The sequence below is a fragment of the Pollachius pollachius genome (genome assembly GCF_949987615.1).
Source record: "Pollachius pollachius genome assembly, chromosome: 15".
NCBI classification, from domain to species: domain Eukaryota; kingdom Metazoa; phylum Chordata; class Actinopteri; order Gadiformes; family Gadidae; genus Pollachius; species Pollachius pollachius.
The window spans coordinates 15,923,147-15,940,646 of NC_136948.1; the positions used below are offsets into that span (position 1 = coordinate 15,923,147).

The 17,500-nt window shown below is 44.9% G+C and overlaps 1 protein-coding gene across 1 annotated transcript in view; it reads right to left on the minus strand.

Annotated features, from left to right (window-relative positions):
* Nucleotides 1–17,500, minus strand: part of dlgap2a (discs, large homolog-associated protein 2a) — a gene marked incomplete at its 3' end in the record, with an annotated part of 129,933 nt that overhangs the window by 17,453 nt on the left and 94,980 nt on the right. Inside the window, exons 4-8 of the mRNA XM_079752287.1 lie at nucleotides 16,289–16,485; nucleotides 9,096–9,164; nucleotides 7,535–7,682; nucleotides 5,820–6,039; nucleotides 1,855–2,094 (exon numbers count right to left, since the gene is read on the minus strand). Coding sequence (XP_079608413.1) covers nucleotides 1,855–2,094; nucleotides 5,820–6,039; nucleotides 7,535–7,682; nucleotides 9,096–9,164; nucleotides 16,289–16,485 — 874 coding nt within the window. The remainder of the gene's footprint in view (nucleotides 1–1,854; nucleotides 2,095–5,819; nucleotides 6,040–7,534; nucleotides 7,683–9,095; nucleotides 9,165–16,288; nucleotides 16,486–17,500) is intronic.

The window sequence follows — 17,500 nt, forward strand, 5'->3', positions numbered from 1 at the left end:
TATGCTAGTAAATTTGTAGCTCTGATCATTTTGTCTTTGTAATTATTTAGGTAATATTGTTTGTGTGTACTATTGTGTGAAAATGTTATGTAGATGTGAATCATACCAAAACAAAACCACTATGATGAAACATCATGACAAAGTCAATTAACAGCCAGCATGTGTGGATGGAGAAAAGTCATGGCTGCATCACAGCCACTAACAGTACTTACAGTTCTAACAGTACTAACAGTACTAACAGCAAGGTTACAGTATGGTGTTGGCATATGGGCTCCTTGCTTGGGGCCCCTTCACCTTAAAAAAAATATTTGCTATAGTGTGGCAAGGATAAACCTGTATAATTATAGAGATCAATAAAAACAATTAAAAAAAAATATATATAAATGATAATTCAAGCATATTGCGCTTTTTGGAAAAAGATTATTTGTTACAGTGATTTATTGGAGTATGTTTCCTGGGGACAATGGATACAAACCCCAGTAATCCCATGGGTCTTCAGTTATTTGTTCTCTCGTTTTGGTTGACTTTTCATTGTTCTGAGCAGGCCACAATTTTCATAATCAGTTTGAATGATCTGTGGGGGCCCATTACCTGACATTGAAACACAGTATTGAATATTTTTTTTCCTGGCACTATCAAAACAGTAACACTGGAAGGGAAGAAATACTTAGAATTAAGAAGATCATAAGTATGACAAAAATACAGATTAATCAATCGTAAACATGCACCTTCCGACCACATATATTTAGACAAAATAGTCTTAGTCTGAAATATACATTTCCCGTCAGACAGAGAATACAACACATTAAACACCAAACAGCAACCTCCCAGGTGCTTCACATTCACAGTCTCTGATTCCTGAGTCTCCTCTCCAAAAATATTCAGATTTTTTTTTCACATGAGAATTATATTTACCTAGCTGAGTGGTTGTGTGTCACTTTGTGTGTGTGTGTGTGTGTGTGTGTGTGTATGTGTGTGTGTGTGTGTGTGCGAGCGCGGTAAGATAGGGTCATTTGTATAAGCTACATACTATACTATTTCTCCATTGGCAGAACATCTCAGAACATCTCACCTTAAATGCACTAGAGACCAATTATTCAGGATTCTCTGAGCAAGAAGCATGATTTATCTCTTTCTTAAGATTGTGCAACGGCTTGGGTCCCTGTTTTCTCACAAGTCCTCTGAGCTGCTCACTTGGTAAACAAAGGGTCCTTGGAATTTATAGTTATATGATAACTGCCAAGATTTAGTTTGCTCCATTCTGGAGTGCTTAAAGCAGCAGAAGTCAAGGGAAGTTCCATGGCCGGTGGGGAGATTGCCAAAACATAGTCATTAAAAAGGCAATCTATTCAGTCGTCAACCACAGAGCTCCAACAGAGTCTCAGTCAAAGGAATAGGTTTGGTGGAAGTGACCTGTGGTTAATCCACTTCCATCAATGTTGTGGGCAGTCTTTGAAAGAGGAGCAGTTCACTAGTGTAAAATAATAGCATTGGTGATACTATCTGGCTAGACAGCTGCTTCACAACCGGTTCATACTGTGTATATTTTTTTGAGCAATATTACATTAAGATTGCAACATATTTGAGATCACTGATTTTCAGTTTCTGTATAATTTGTAATTTATATGAACTGTAATTCAGGCATTAATGTATCCTGTGATGAGACTGTTGTAGTGTTGTGCATGAAGAGCTATAGCATGTTTTTGAGCTATAGCTATCTCGTTGTGTTCCAGTAGCTACAAAACATAGTGTTTTAATATACTTGCTACATTTTGTCTGCTGAGAATGGGCTTTGCTTTTAGAGTGATAGCGACATGTAGGTGATTTCTGCACTATTGTACTCGTATCTCCCACTCCATAGTTCCACGCTGGCGCTTCGATGCATCGCTGTGGGCTCCCGGCCCCTCTTCTGCCACCGGTACCACAGGAAGCCCTGCTCACATGAAGACCTTTCTGGACTGCTAGGGGCTTCTTCTGCCTCAAAGTCCTCCGATAGATCCATGCTTAGTGGCATTTCTATCTGATCGGCTGGCAAAACGGCTGGCAGGTCTATTGAGGGTACTTGTATGTCTTCTGGATCCGACAGCATCGGATCTGAGTCGAGCGGGTGAGAATCAGAGTCGGTAAGAGAGGCCGGGGGAATGGGTCCAGAGTCAAGATCCATTGATTCCTCTGGTTCAGGAAAGACTGGACTAGGGGGGGAGATTGTGACAATGACCTGTGGCAGTGGATCTTTGTGGAGGTCCATAACAGCCTGCATCCTGGGAGTCAAGCTACCCTCCATGGTTGGATCCAAACATGCCGAATCGGATAATTCTGAAGAATCAAGAAGGCAGGGCACATCTGGATCCACATTCGATTGTGACGGGCATGGGCTGGACATTGTTTGGAAGAGGGGTGGGTTAAAATCCACTGTTTCAAATGATGAGTCAACACTGAGATCCAGTGGATCCGGTTCAGGATCCATAAACACTGAATCGAGGTCATCTTGGTCAAAGGAGGTCAACATCACCATATCAAAGTGCACAAGATCAGCATGATAAATAGGTGCAGTGTCAGTTGGACCTGGAAGTGGTGGCCACTCTGGTTCCTGAGAATCAGGTTCAGCAGAGTTGGCCATGTCATATCGATCATGCCCCGTTATGGAAGAACAACTTGAGTCTGAGGCCGGTGGTCCTGGAAGGGGCTCAAAAGCATGATCCGAAAGGGGGGTTAAGGTATCAGTGTTTGGATCACTATCCGTTGGGCTTGTGGGAAGGTCAGGGTATTCAGATACCACAATAGTTGGGCATTGTTGCTCAGACTCTACAATAATTCCAGTAGCAGTTGAATAATCAGGTGGAGATGTATAAGGGAAGACAGTTCCTTGATAAATAATTATAGAGGAAGATCCCACAGTTGAGTCCAGAGGTTTTGAGGTTGTTTCTATTGGGTCTTCAGGGTATGCTCTGGAACATTCAGCAACCCTGTCTTGAAGAACTGGTTCTGAATCGGGAATAAGAGAATACTCTGGAGTAGATTCATCTTGTGGTGGGTCATCTGGAGGGGAAACAGTAACTATGGGGACTGGATATGGTAGGGCTGTTATTTCCTTCTTATCAGGTGATGTTATCACTTCGACCAGCTCTGGCTTTCTGGCCTCTGAATAGTCCTCCTTCACACTGTCTATACAGGTTATCTCCGGAGCTATAGCGGGGTCTTGTTGAACTGCTTTTGGCTCCCCCTCCTGTTTTTTAATGGCTGACCCTGTTGTACCAGGTTGTTGGACATTAGTATTGACCACTTCAATGGGGATTGCCTCTGAGGCACTCGCGCTTTGCAGCTCTGACGAGGGCGTAGGAGACAAGTCTACCGAAGACAAGCGTTGGCTTGGTTTCACACAGACTGGAAGGATTGAATCTAAAGAAAGAGGTATGGCACTTTCTACAAACATTGACTGTGGAGAGGCAAGAATGCTTGGATCCATAGAGAGCTGTTTTGGCAGGTGTCTGCGAGATCCCGTATCCTTCTTTTGTTCATCGTGCTCTTCTGGACAATTGACCGCAGCATCAGCAGTGCTTTGCCTGACTAGGACCTTACTCCTGGCCTGGGTCCCAACAGACACTTTGGACACTTTCTTCTCTCGTAATCCACCAGTAGCCCCTCTCTCTGCCCCTGAGGCTCTGAGCCCTCCTCCTGCTACCCCTCCACTTGCAGTTGCCCCGGTTGCCCCAGCTGCAGTTGCCACCACGCCACCTTGGGGAGACCACGTGTTGTAATGCTGGGTAAAAGTATTGAAGTTGCTATTGAAAGCACGAAGCTCTGAGCAGAGGTCCCTCCTGAGGTCAGCTAGTTCCCTGCGCATGGCCGAGACCTCCTCCTTCCACTGCATGCTGATGGCTGCTGCCAGGGTGGCCGACTCTTTGATGCTGGCCTGGATGGCTTTGGGTGATGGCCGCTCTGGGATGCTAGTTCTGGGGGATCTAAAGTAGATTGGGGAAACGGGTGGTCCGGAAACAGGTTTCGCTTCAGCCCGCATATGTTCTGGTTGGTAGAGCCTGTCTCTTCTAATGGGACAGCCTAGATCATCATGAGCCAAAGGGACTGTGTCGGTCAAATCCTCATGTGCACTGGCGCGATCAGGTATACAAGAGTCTTCCTGCACATAATTTCTGTCTGGAAGACAAATATAAATATATTCCTGTAATATAGCCACAGGTGTGGGCAGCTGGAGAGAATGTGCTTTTCATTGCAACAAAGGCATGCAATTATTGCGTATGAGTCAAAATAAGAACCCCTTATAGAACATTTCAGAAATATCATTATTAATATTGTAAAATGTAATGCAATGATGGTGTTTTACAATCAATACCCTAAGGTGCATTCACATTTATGAATGTACATTAGATAGAACAATTTTAGAATGATAAAATGGTGATAAAATGTTTTACTGAATCATTACAGTTTGTTAGAAACCAACTATGCTGAGAGTTCCCATTTTGACTCATTTGTGATAATGTTTTACACTGCCTTCTCAATTTATATTTATAACATGCATAGTGAACATCTTTTCCTCGCACAAAGCATAGACCCCATTTTAGGTGACTCATAACAGATAGCGGACAACACTATGGGTAGCTGAGGTATTGAAACAAATCATCTTGCACACGCCTTTTCATGTTTGGTCTGGAATTAAACAAATGTCTACTTTGTGCAGTGAAAAGAGGCAAAGATGAGCAAAGTTTTCAACCATCTCTGCATTACTCAGGAAGTACAGTATGAACCCTATTGAACATGACAAATCCAGTTTGACCTATTGATCTGGCAAAAAGCACCCATAATTATAATCACATGCCAACCTTTGTGTTCGGCTAATGCAAATGTTTGGAGTTTATTGAGAAAGCAGTGTAAGGACAGTATCCATTTCAAGACATAAGTTAGCCTTTATAAGCACATCTCCAGGTGACCACACCCCGACCCTCACTTAATAATTTGGTAAGTAGGGAATAGCAACATTAGTAATAGCCTGAATATTTTTTTTCAGTTTTGTTGCACACACTTTCAAAATGTCTTCTTTTCTTCATCTGTGAATCCACCTTTTTGGGCATAGTTGAAACCACCGGTACATCCAAGGGTCATCACCAACAAATATGTGCTTTATCATTTAGCTGTTACTTAAGAGTAGCAACCGTTATATGCAATATATAGGACTAATATATTGTGTATATAAGGCTGCAGATACATTTGATCTTCACTTTATTCTCCATCAGTTTTAAACATTTCCAAAGACAATGTTACGCACACGATTTCCATGTATGTAAACATGACCCTGGGACCTTAGAAAGAGAAAATAATAAGTTAAAAGAACTTGGCAATTGGCATGGAAAGGTTTGTATATGTTTTGGTGTTTATGTGAGAGCATTCATAATAGCCCTGCTCAAAGTCCAGTCAAGGTGTGAGTGCATTTAGACATCTGATGGCATGTTTCAACGCAACAGTGGCAACTCCCATCTCAGAAACATCACTTCACACAAAGTCCCTTTATGTTTTTTCAATAGGGTTCATATCTTTACTTTCTGAGGAATCCAACGATTGAGCAGACAAAGCAGCCGGAATACAGTCGATGAATTGGCAAAAATTAAGAAGCCGGTCCTATAGCGACTGTATGTCTATTATAAACATAAAAAAAAGAACGGAAATATATATATGGGTGGATCCATGCGACCAGAAAATGACGGTTGAAAATAAACATGTCTACATCTTATCCATCCATTACCATTAAAGGAAAAAACATTTGATGAGCAAACAATCGGTGAACAACGTTGGCATCCGGTTCTTACCTGTGGTGGACCTGATGGTGGAGGTGACGGTGGCGGAGCCCATGGAGGGGATGCAGTCGTCGGCCTGGGAGTAGCCCGCCTGGATGGCCCGCAGGTAACTGTGGCTCCTGGTGCGGAAGCAGCCCGGCAGGTCCAAGGCCTCCATAGCCTGAGACTCCACCTCGCTGAACACCGACTCGCACACCGACTCAAACTGACCGTTGATCTCTGTCTCGCTCACCTGTGGGGGACGGCAGTGTTGGTCATGCGTCACTCTTGGGTCACGACGACTGGGGTGTTAGCGCGGCGAGGTGAGCCATCGGTTGCCTTTCAATCACGGAGCTTCTACGGTGTTTCTAGTACTTTTTACTTGTTCGAATCGAAACATTTCAAAAGAACAAGCTACGACTGAAGATGCACAATGTTCCTGTCATAGAAAAGTCCCATCCCAGGGTTTGTTCCGACAGAGCCAATAAGTAATTATTGTAATGTGGCTTGAAAATTGCTTTGTCAGTTATTCCACACAGCCCAGAACACTTTGCTAAATTAAATTGAACAATGAGACAAATATTTAGCAGGAATCTAGGAGATTTTGGGGGAACACATACTGATTAGATCAAGGATGTAGCCCTTTATACAGTTGTGTTTCAATCTCGACAAGGTGTATTGTTTGATTAGTTATTAATGAGTTTACACAGCGGGAAAAGTATTTGATCATCCGATCACCCTGTTTAAACTTGAGAACTAAACTTAGTTTTGCCAGAAGACGTAGCTTCTCACTATGGCTGGAGAACAGGGGCATTCAACTCCTTATCACTAGGCCTCTTTCTTCTGCCTATTTTCGAAAAGGAACATACCTAAAGTAAAAATAAGTATATTTCTACAACCAAAGGCTATTATATGTTATCTTTGAACCAAAAGACAGATAACCCCTTTTAGATTATTGAGCAAGTGAAATAATCAATTTGGATGCTACTTGGTCAGAGTGAATAACGCTAGCGCACAGGATTTCAGGATTTCATTTCCACCTGAAATCAATGTCATTTCACATTTCACATAAATGTCAGGTTTTAGAGGCAGTACCACCTCGTGCATTATCAGTTGGTAGCCCTATAGTGGCTACCCGTCTTATGGGTACCTGGGTTCATATTTGATGCCAATACAGAAGTATAAGTAGAGAAAAGATAAGGTTTTATGTTTATGGTTTTAGGTTTAGGTGGAGTCCCCAAATAAAATTCCAATATAAACCGGTGCAGAAATGACCATATAAACGGGATGAGACACACCACGTGACCCCGTGCCAAACCTATTGCAATTGCACCATCAGCCACCGGATCATGGTGGAAGACAGTGTGTTATGATCACCTATTTGTGGGGAAACCCTCTCTTGGCTAGTATATGATGATTTGATGTGTTTTGCGGCAGTGTGTCGCGCATTATGTACGTAATAAACACGCGCATGTGCAAAACATGCGCATGGATGGGTGCATTCTCGAGATGAAGTGATGAAAGTAGCAGACATGATGGAATGTGTGAATCAGATAAAAATTTACTAAAGCTTTTTAAGACAAGGCAAAAAATCGTTGCTCCTTCGCATTTTAAAGCATTTCAAAGTGTGAATTAAGTGTTGTGTAACACAATATTTGTATTTACCAAAGAAATGCATTCATATTTGAATTTGAATTTTACACGGCCTCTTTCTCAAATAGAAAACTCTTTCGACTTACCTGGCTCACCTGGCTAACACAGCTAGCTTGGCTCAGTGTGCTAACGGCACGCATATAGCTTTGGTTCCTGGAGCGAAATTTAGGGGAGTTGTAGTTGGTAGAAGGATCCAGGACAAGGCCCGGATGCATGTCTCTGGCCTGCAAGTGGTAGCTCTGACTGGACAGAGAGAGAGAGAGAGAGAGAGAGAGAGAGAGAGAGAGAGAGAGAGAGAGAGAGAGAGAGAGAGAGAGAGAGAGAGAGAGAGAGAGAGAGAGCAAGAAAGAAAGAAAGAAAGAAAGAAAGAAAGAAAGAAAGAAAGAAAGAAAGAAAGAAAGAAAGAAAGAAAGACGGAGACAGACAGACACACACACACATAAAGACAGAGAGACCAAGACAGAGAAAGGGGACATAGAGAGGTGGAAAATAAGGTTAAAGTGATACAAAAAGCCAAAATAAATCCATAACCCAACTCATGGGATCATGCATTTCCCATGAGTTGGGGACAAAATCAGTTAGGTGCCATAGAATGCCCCGGGCTGTCCTCCGTCGGGCAGGCAGGAACCTCAGAGAGAGGCTGATGATGGCGTTGTGGGAGCCTCTCCCTCCGCTCCTAAGTCCTTAGTGCTGCCGGTTCGCTGGCGTCCCCCCTCCGCATGGCACGATTCGATTTGCTATTGTGCTGAAACATCGAATCAATGCTTGGGAATGAGGGGGGATGCAAATAAGGGAGCTAGTTAGTGAGCAAGCACTTCAGAAAGGAGTGCCTGCACGTCAGCCCGAGAAGGGGGTAGAAGCAAACTGATTTTCTTTCTCTGAGGCGTAAGGGAGGGCAAAAAAGACCTAGCTCAGGGAGAAAAACGAACCCATGTCTGGTTAGAAACCTGTGGAAGGGGGCGAGGAGCAGTAGAGAAGCGAGGGGAGACAAGAGAAGATCAGGTCGAAGTGAAAGGCGACGGCAGGGGAAGCTTGAGATACTGGGAAGCGTTAGAGCGATGAGTTGTATGTTTTTTTTTCTTCCGGTGTTTGGCAGCTTGGAGAGAGGTCACCGTGAGGTCCATGAATCCATCTTGTCACAGTACATGCCCTCCAGAGTGCATTTTAAATAGAGATTACAACCTTAAAAGGATCTTTGCTTCAAAATCAATGACAACAAAGAAAATTAACCTATACACCTTCCGAAAAACGATTCCTAATCCACAATCTGCGCGTTACACAGATAGGCACAAGACATGTGCACGGGTTAACCAGATCATTCATATTTATATAGTGTGCTATAGTACCTCAGAGTCTGGTTGGGCGAGAACACTGCCCCGGGTGACCTCTTATTGACTTGGTCTGGGGTGTGTGTGCTCTATGTCCATAGAAAATATGCCAGCAGGAGCAGAGAGCCAGCTGGCTTGGGTTGTTTCCTCCAACGCTTTAACATGGCCTCCCAAAACGAGGTAGGATGGGGAGGAGGCAGATGGCTCGGTGGTTGGGTCGGACGGTGTGTGCATGTGTGTATGGGTGTGTGTGTGTTTGTGTATAGGGACAGGGCGGGTGGGGGGCAATGGGGGGGGGGGGGGAGGTCACTGAGTCACCTGTATTCACCTTAAGTCTGCAGCGAAATTGGTGATGTAGTTACGCATGTCGCTGTTCATTTTATCCACGCGGTACGAGCTGTGGGGTAGAGAAGAGAGGAGAGTTACTGGGTCCCAGGTGAGGAAGGCTGTTCCGGTTCACTGGTAACAGGGGGGGCTATGTATCAATGTATGTATCAATGTATGTATGTATGACACTGCTGGAGGGTGGGACTCAATGTTTCTGCCCCCCCCCCATCACTAGAAGGGGCGAAAACATTTAAGATGATGCACAACATGAGAACGGTAGCCGTGTCACACTGATATGAGCCAAAGTGTAAATGTCGCTGTCATGTTGAGCCGAGTCTCACAGCTGCCCAGCGGTTGTGTGATGTTGCCATAGTGACAAACACAACATTACAGGGACACAGGGACCGGAATGAGGGGTGCATTATGGACTCTGATGGACTGACAGAGGCACGCTATTAGATAGGGAGTAGGAAATATGAAGGAGCAAAACCATTGCAGAATGACATGCTGCATGACTGCACGACAAAAATAGTTGCATTACGCAGTAATTTCGCCTCGATTTCCCTTGTGTCCCTTTAGGGACACTTTAGTTTCACAAGAGAACCTCGAGGACGTCCCTCACAGTTTGGGCAGGCCAATCACAAGTCAGGGGTGGCCCCTGACCTGTGATTGGGCGAAAGGCGGATTGGTTGAAGGGGCGGAACAGGGAGCTTGATTGACCATGGCTGGCTGCAACCACGATTCCGAAATACAAACAGAATTGAGGGAAAAAGCAGCGCATCGGGACAGACTACATAGAAGTGTATCAATAGCGCATGTTCCGAGGGCTGTGGTTCTTCATGGTGCACACAAACATCCCATGTTTGCACAATGTCCTTTGTGGCACAACGGCACATTCAAGCTTTTAGCTGAAAACATCTGGTGACTAAGATGGAGCCGAGCCCTTAAATATGTCTTCATTTGCCCGTCTCTGCTGCGCCGTGATGTATATTATAATCTGCTGAGTGGGGTGGCATGTACCGTTCGCGAGAGCACCAGCATTTTATCAGTTCTGCTGGAACACATTTGCCTGTAATGTCTCTGGCAGTGGCTAATGCACTTCCATTGTGGGCCAATATGAAGGGAACCGATGATTGTAATCTTACATATTCCAGCCCTCGCCCGGCTCTCCTGCTGCGGGTAAATGTATTATTCCGTTGGTTAAACAAAAGCCTCGGCCTGCAATATCTGGTTCTCAATGAGGAAGAGGCGAGGGTACGAAGAGTCATATGTCACGGTGTCACTGAAATCTGTAAACACAGAAGCATGAGGAGAGACCATCGTGGGGGGGATAGGGAGCCAGGGAAGGGAGATAAAACGCCATGTGTCATATGTCTGCAATTTAGAGTGAGCAGAGTACAGGGAAACCTACAGGAGGCATGCCTGGAAGGAAGTGTCGGAGAGTGTTGATGCCATTTACAACAACAACAACAACAACAACAACAACAACAACAACAACGCGTATGGGCTGGCTTTTGGGATAGAGCGAATTTCCTCGAGATAAGGAGCTCCGCAGAGCCACAGTGAGACGTGTTTAATGTGTTATTTCTCGAAAGCGAACGCACGTAAAAACGCACGTAACCACGCACACTCACACAACTCCGCACACCGGATTTCTTAATCAGTTCATACATTATAACAGGTGCAATCTGAATAGGAAATTATAAATGTGCAGAAATACACAACTTTCTATCAGTTAGCACTGATAGAAATTAGGCGTTGCGGCAAAGCCTAACAAAGAGAACGCTGGTATATTCATCATTTATAATTTCCTGCTGCATTCAACAACTCTGTTAATTCTGGGATTGCTTTAATTGCTTTAATTTTGTGTAAATCACTCGATGGAAGGTGGAAACATCCCCAAACATCAGGGATGGATAAGCTTGTGGGCGGCTAGATTTGAGGACTTTGATTTTCTTATATAAGGCTGTCATAGCTTTCAGAATTTTAATTTAAATTGCATTGAGTGTCTGTGTGTCTTTACATTGGATAGTATAATATATTATACATACACACACTGTATGCCATCCTGGGAGGGACCCCCTGCCTTTTTTTCCTGAAGGGGAGCGGCCCCTGCAGTGCTATGGTCTGCGCTTTGAATAGCTGCATTTACCACAGAAGGAACTTTACCCAGGAGCCAGGAACCTTTGGGGGAACTAGGGTGCGTTTCCACCGCAGGTACCAAGGTTTAAATTAAGTTCCGGGGACATATTTTACCCCCAAAAACGTCCCTGCTCGGGGGGTAGGACTTTATAAAGATTAAGGAACCTTGGGGCTGGGGTGGCAGCACCAAACACCTCTGATTCGTCGAGTCCTCAAAGCATCTTATTTCAGCCATAGACCTCTGAAGAATAAGTCCCACCTACAGAGTTTGTTATGTACGATCATTCAAAAACCCCATGCTGTTTCCCATAGACATTTAACCGATGGAACCAGGAGCCTCGGAGGCGGGACGTATTCTTCAGAGGTCTATTCCAACATCTGCAGCCGCAAACTTACAACAGTTTTTTATTTGCTTCAACATGCAGTAAATAACCAGTGCTAGCTGTTATATGCGTTGATCCTTCATCTCGATAGCAGTTGGTGATACGAGCCAATGTTTAATTACACTGCGGCTCGTGAATATAGGTTACTATATATATATAGGTGGCTTTTAATAACATGAAGGTGTGCAGCTGTATCGCTAAAGTTTCATTTTGGATACCAACTTCCTCCGAAAGAGAGATAACCCACCTTTAGTTATTGAAGAGGGAAACAAGCTCAAAATGAACATCTCCAAAACATGGATGTATTCAAGAAAGCACACAACTTATCTTAATCCACCTCATCCGCAAACTCTGTAAACTCAAACTCTGTTATAATAGAATCCGCTAAATAGGTAGGATATTTCGATTGGCTGAGGGATAAATCATTATTAAAGCACTTTCATTTTTCTAGCCTTTGTAGGTCTTTACACCACGGTGGAAACACAGCCAATAAGGGGCAGAAGGGACCCTACAGCCCCTTGAAACGTAGTTCCTGTGACCAAAAGGTCCGGGGCTATTTTGGTGAAAACGTGGCTCGTGACGGGCCCACACAGCGATCCGGCCGGTCGATACCCTGCCTTCAACCGTGTCCGGCGGACCCCCGGAACCGCCGGGGAGGCAGCCATTATCCGGAGTGGCCTGTGAGTACCATAACTGCCACTGATAGCTCTGCCCACTGCCGCGCTCCCGTGAATCACTTGCCATTTGCAAGCCATTCACACCGCATACAAACTGCAGCTTTTCAGGGGGACACAATCCTCCTAAGCCTACCATTTCTTATTTTTTCAAACACAAAAGGAAGCCAGTGTGCGTCCCACTACGAAGACGAAACGGGAGTGATTGAGGATCCTGCATGGCGGCATGCCTGCAATCGATGTAAGGCCTTTATAAATCCACCAGAGTCATTATCTGGACCGACAGTCACAGCATGCCGCACCGGCACGGTCACTTGTGTGTCCGTGCACTTGTGTGTCCGAATTTTGAAAAAATTTAAAATTCATTCCTTGGTCATAAAAGGATTTGAATGTTTTTGATTTGCAAAATAAATACATCACATTTAAAAAAAAAAAAAATGTGACGGAACGTTAATGTCGTTAATGTGCTTGGTCAATGGTCAATTTCACAGTGAAAATGGAGAAACGTGTGCTAAGCGGGTCGGCATAGCGTAAAAGAAAGAAAGAAAAAGACACTAAAGTACTGCCTTGGTACAACAAATACCGTCCATCTCAACATTTTGACTCGTTAATTCATTAGAGGAAGTCAGTAGGTGCTTTCAAAGTCATGAAATTAACCTGACAGATTCCATGTTCTGCCGTTAAGACGAGCGGCTGGCACTATGCTCTCTCTCTCTCTCTCTCTCTCTCTCCCTCTCTCTCTCTCTCCTGGCTGCGCACTGCATTATAATGTGTGTGATTGTGGATTGCATGAGTTATATGCGACCAAATTCGGTGTGCTAGTGCGTGTATTTGAATGTGAGTCGGGGTCCATGGCTGGTTTGTGTCCAGGGCCCATGGTCATGTTAATCTGTCCTTGGCCGTGAGGTTGTGTCGTTGCGCAACAGACGATCGCGCTCTGCTTACAGTGATGGAATTGTAATGCAAAAAACATTAATGAAGAGCAGACTCGGAGAGGAGAGAGAGATACAGAGAGAGAGATAGTCAGCGAGAGTCATTCAGAGGGAGATACAGAGAGAGTGTGAGAAAGAGACAGAGGGAGAGAGGGGGAGAGGGAGAGGGGACAGGGAGAGGACAGAGGAGAGAGAGAGAAGACTGAGAGAGAGAGAGAGAGAGAGAGAGAGAGAGAGAGAGAGAGAGAGATAGAGGAGAGAGAGAGAGAGAGAGAAGAGAAGAGGAGGAAGAGAGAGAGAGGGAAAGAGAGAGAGAGAGAGAGAGAGAGAGAGAGAGAGACAGAGAGAGAGACAGAGACAGGGAAGAGACAGAGACAGAGAGACAGGGCAATAGGTTAACAGCAGGAGAGACAGGCTGACAAAGAGTGCCATGGGAGAGGTTTATAGTGAAATGAACCCCCCCGTTTTAGCAGTAGAACCTCCATCCGGGAGATGAAAAAAATGCTGGTGAGGTAAAAAATAAGTTGCTAAGGTATTACAAAGAACTGACACATCAGGTCATAGGCGCAGACACAGGGGCATTGTCAAACGTTGCCAAAAATGCATGTCACAATCGCTAGAGCGAGGGTACATGGCCAATAGTAAACTACCACTCTGGAAAAGCATTTTTCTGCTAAAGCTGTATTTTACATTACAGAAAGAGCTGTTTTTGGGATTAACCTATAATTCAAAAATGTGCTCCCCTTTATGAAAGAGGGTTACTGCACAAAGTAAGGACCCCAGAAACAAAAGAAAAATGTAATGCTACAACGCTTACTCGCATCAGTCATTCAGCTTTTTATCTGTGGGGTCACAGGCCTCAGTTTGGTCACACAAACACATAATGAAGGCCTCGATGTGGTGTTTCAGCCCAAACTGTGCTCTAAAAGGCTGAGGCGGCAGGGCGCAGACTGAAGGAAACACAAAGGGTTTAAAGGGAGCAGGTGTAGGAGGGTTTTGCTTGTGGGACGAATTGCCATATTAATTAAAGGCTCTGCAGAAACTCTGCTGTAATTACTGTTTTCCCAGTCCGCCATACACAAAGAGGAACACCACCCCTTTGAGGGACACTGAAAGGGAATCCGTGCCTTGACAATGGCCGGCCGGTTAACAATGGCTTTGGGGGGATAATTTGCCCAGTGCACACTGCATAATGTAATGGTTTTTGAAAGTTATGTAATGCTTTGACAAAAAAAAAAGGAGGAATTAAATTATCCCAAAATAAAAAGTCAAAATAAAAATGATAAGCGGTTAACACTACAATATGACAGCCACCCTTAATAGCTTGAGATAATACTGCATTATTAAGAATAACAAGTTTGGTTAAGTAAAACAAAAAAAGGAAACACAACAAAATAAGTGTAAAGTCGATCCGCAGCAACGTTCTCAGCCCACCTTCCTCTGTCAGGTGGACCGTGGTGACCCGGAAGTGATGATGCATGATGATGGCATTGAGGGGGCAGAGTGACCATAGGGAATACATTGTGAGAAGAGATACAGCAGCAGCACATTAACCAGAGAGCACACAAACAAAACTGCCTGGACATGAAACATACCGTCACACAATAACAGTACGGGTGGACTGACACGGAAATGTCGTCTCTGCCTACTTGTATCACTTGTGAATCGATCTGGCTCTCGCTGACTTGACATGACAGAAGTGGGAGTGGGAAAGTATGCATGTCTCCTTGTGTTATTAATGTTGTGTCCAGTAGTGTCAGCTACAGGAGACGATGCACTTTATTACATGTACGTGGTGACACGCCCCTGCTGTTGTACACTGGATTGTATAGAAGTAGACCACTGGATAATGGCCATTGTTTCATTCACTGTTATGGATGCAGGAGCGGCACCAGTTCATACTTTCATTTCTCTGATAAAAATCGAGTTAACAATAACAACAATCGACTATGTTGCTGTAAAACACATGTCAATATTATTAAAATCATATAGTGTGATTAATATACTTATAAACATATTATAAGACTTGTGACTTTCACTTGTGAATCACAAACGTGATTCATTTGTGGTTTTGTGTCTGTGTGGGGGTGCGTGTGACATGTTTAATTGAAGTGATGTGCGTAAGACTGACATGACACCATCACAACCACAACACGACACCTGTCATGTACATGAAGGGGGAGCCTCTTTGAATGTTGATGACAGGTGTCAGTAAGCACCATTCTCAATTGTGGACGACATAACCTGTCAACATCTTTGTTATGACAACTTGACATAAACCAAGCCAACACAGCCAGTCAACATCTTTGTTAGGACAACGTGACATTAACCAGGACAACATTACCTGTCATAAACCTGCCATGCAGGCTTGAATATAAAACTTAAATCAACTATTTAGCTTTATGTGTTAGCATTACAGCAAACTGATAGGTGTCATGTCATGGTTATGACGGTGTCGTGTCAGGCCTATACAAACTCCAAATAAAGTGTTACCCATGTTTGCACATTGTGTATTTATTTGTGTGTGCGTGTGTGTGTGTGTGTGTTAGTGTGTGTGTACGTGCGTGTTTGTGTGTTAGGATGTGTGTTTGTATCTTAGTGTGTGTGTCTGTGTGTGTGTGTTAGTGTGGGTGTGTACTATAGGCCTAGAAACATGTAAAAATATCATAACCATGTATTGAAATACTGAGTCTTCAAATGCGAAAAATGGATTTAACGCTATAAACCCGACAAAGCTTTTAGAGATCTCATTTGTCCATGTGGAATCCTAATGTTCCCTGACTTAAATGCCACTGGGGGATCTAACAACTGCTTGCTTTCTCAGCCTGCAATTCTCTATCTCTGTAAAGTTGGTGTGTGAGTGTGTGTGTGTGTGTGTGTGTGTGTGTGTGTGTGTGTGTGTGTGTGTGTGTGTGTGTGTGTGTGTGTGCCTCTGTGCTGGTGAGTGTGTATCTGTGCTGGTGTGGGTGTGTTTGTGTGTATGTGTATGTGTGCTAGTGTGTCTGAGCTTGTGTGTGTGAGTGAGTGTTTGTGTGTGTGTGGACACATGCGCGTGCGCCCCACCTCTGGGAGTCCAGCAGCTCCCGGGGCCTGAGGGAGTTCTTGACCGCCTTCTGGGGCGAGGTCTTGGGGCTGGAGTCCGAATCGCCGCTCTCCTCGTCCCCCATGGCCTTGACGTAGCTGCTGCTCCGCATCCGCCGGCAGGGGATCTCATCGTCCTTACCCCCGCCCGGGTAGCCCCCCCACTCGTCCTGGGGTACCTGGGACAAGAGGGGGAGGGGGGAGGAGAGGAGTTTGGACGTGTTTAGAGGTCAGAGTTCAGATCCGATGGGGTGGTGACGGAGTCAAAAGGGGGAACACAGTTGTTGTTTGTGATTGGCTTGAAAGCCTGTCCCATGATGTGCCTTCACGTTCACCGTCATAGGGTTTGGTTTCAGTTGTCTGGTCGTTCATCACAGAACAAAACCACCCACACGGCCGGGGGATTTTGGTTTCAACCCAAGTACATATAGATCCTCCTGATGAGCTGGCTGGGATAACGCCTGAAACGTCCCCAGTGAATACACGCAGGCAGACTCTGCACAGCTCTCCCTGCTATCCTTCAAGTACTGCAGTCCCCGGGCTGCAGCTACATTGTATACGGAGCCCTCGCTTCACCGGCGATCCCGACTCTATTCCTGTCCATTCCTCTTTATAGGCGGGAGACAACCGGAGATCACTGAGGGATCAACCTGGATTGGAGCTGTCCCATCTTCCTCTCTGCTCCCCCCTGTATCACCTTCCTGTTGCGGATGATACAGCTTTACATGCGCAACATCATCCGGCAGTGATTTTAAAACCACCCAATGTATATAAATGTGTCACGGCTCTGCTCTCCTGCTGTCGTCAATAGGGAAAAAAGGGAAGCAAAAAGGTTCATGTTTGCTTTAGCTGCAACTCCCTGGGCTTCCATTAAGGTGCATGGAGGAGCGTTCGTCGCAACAAATAATTACTGCTGGGTTATGCCGGGTTATGTCCCTCTGGGCCTGCGGCTGCATGGCACGTATGCTAGGGGGATGTGATGTCCGCTGGCTCCTGCTTCAAACCAGGCCACGCGGAATCCCATTTTGATCAGTACGACCCGAAAGAACAGAAGAATACCGGACGTAGATTTCAGTCCCTATTTATTGTTTTAACAGACTACTTTGGATATGGAAATTCCAAAACATTATTTTGCGTTGGTCCCGACAGGACCACGGGCATCGGGCTCTGGGCCTCAAGGCAGTAGCGGGGCAC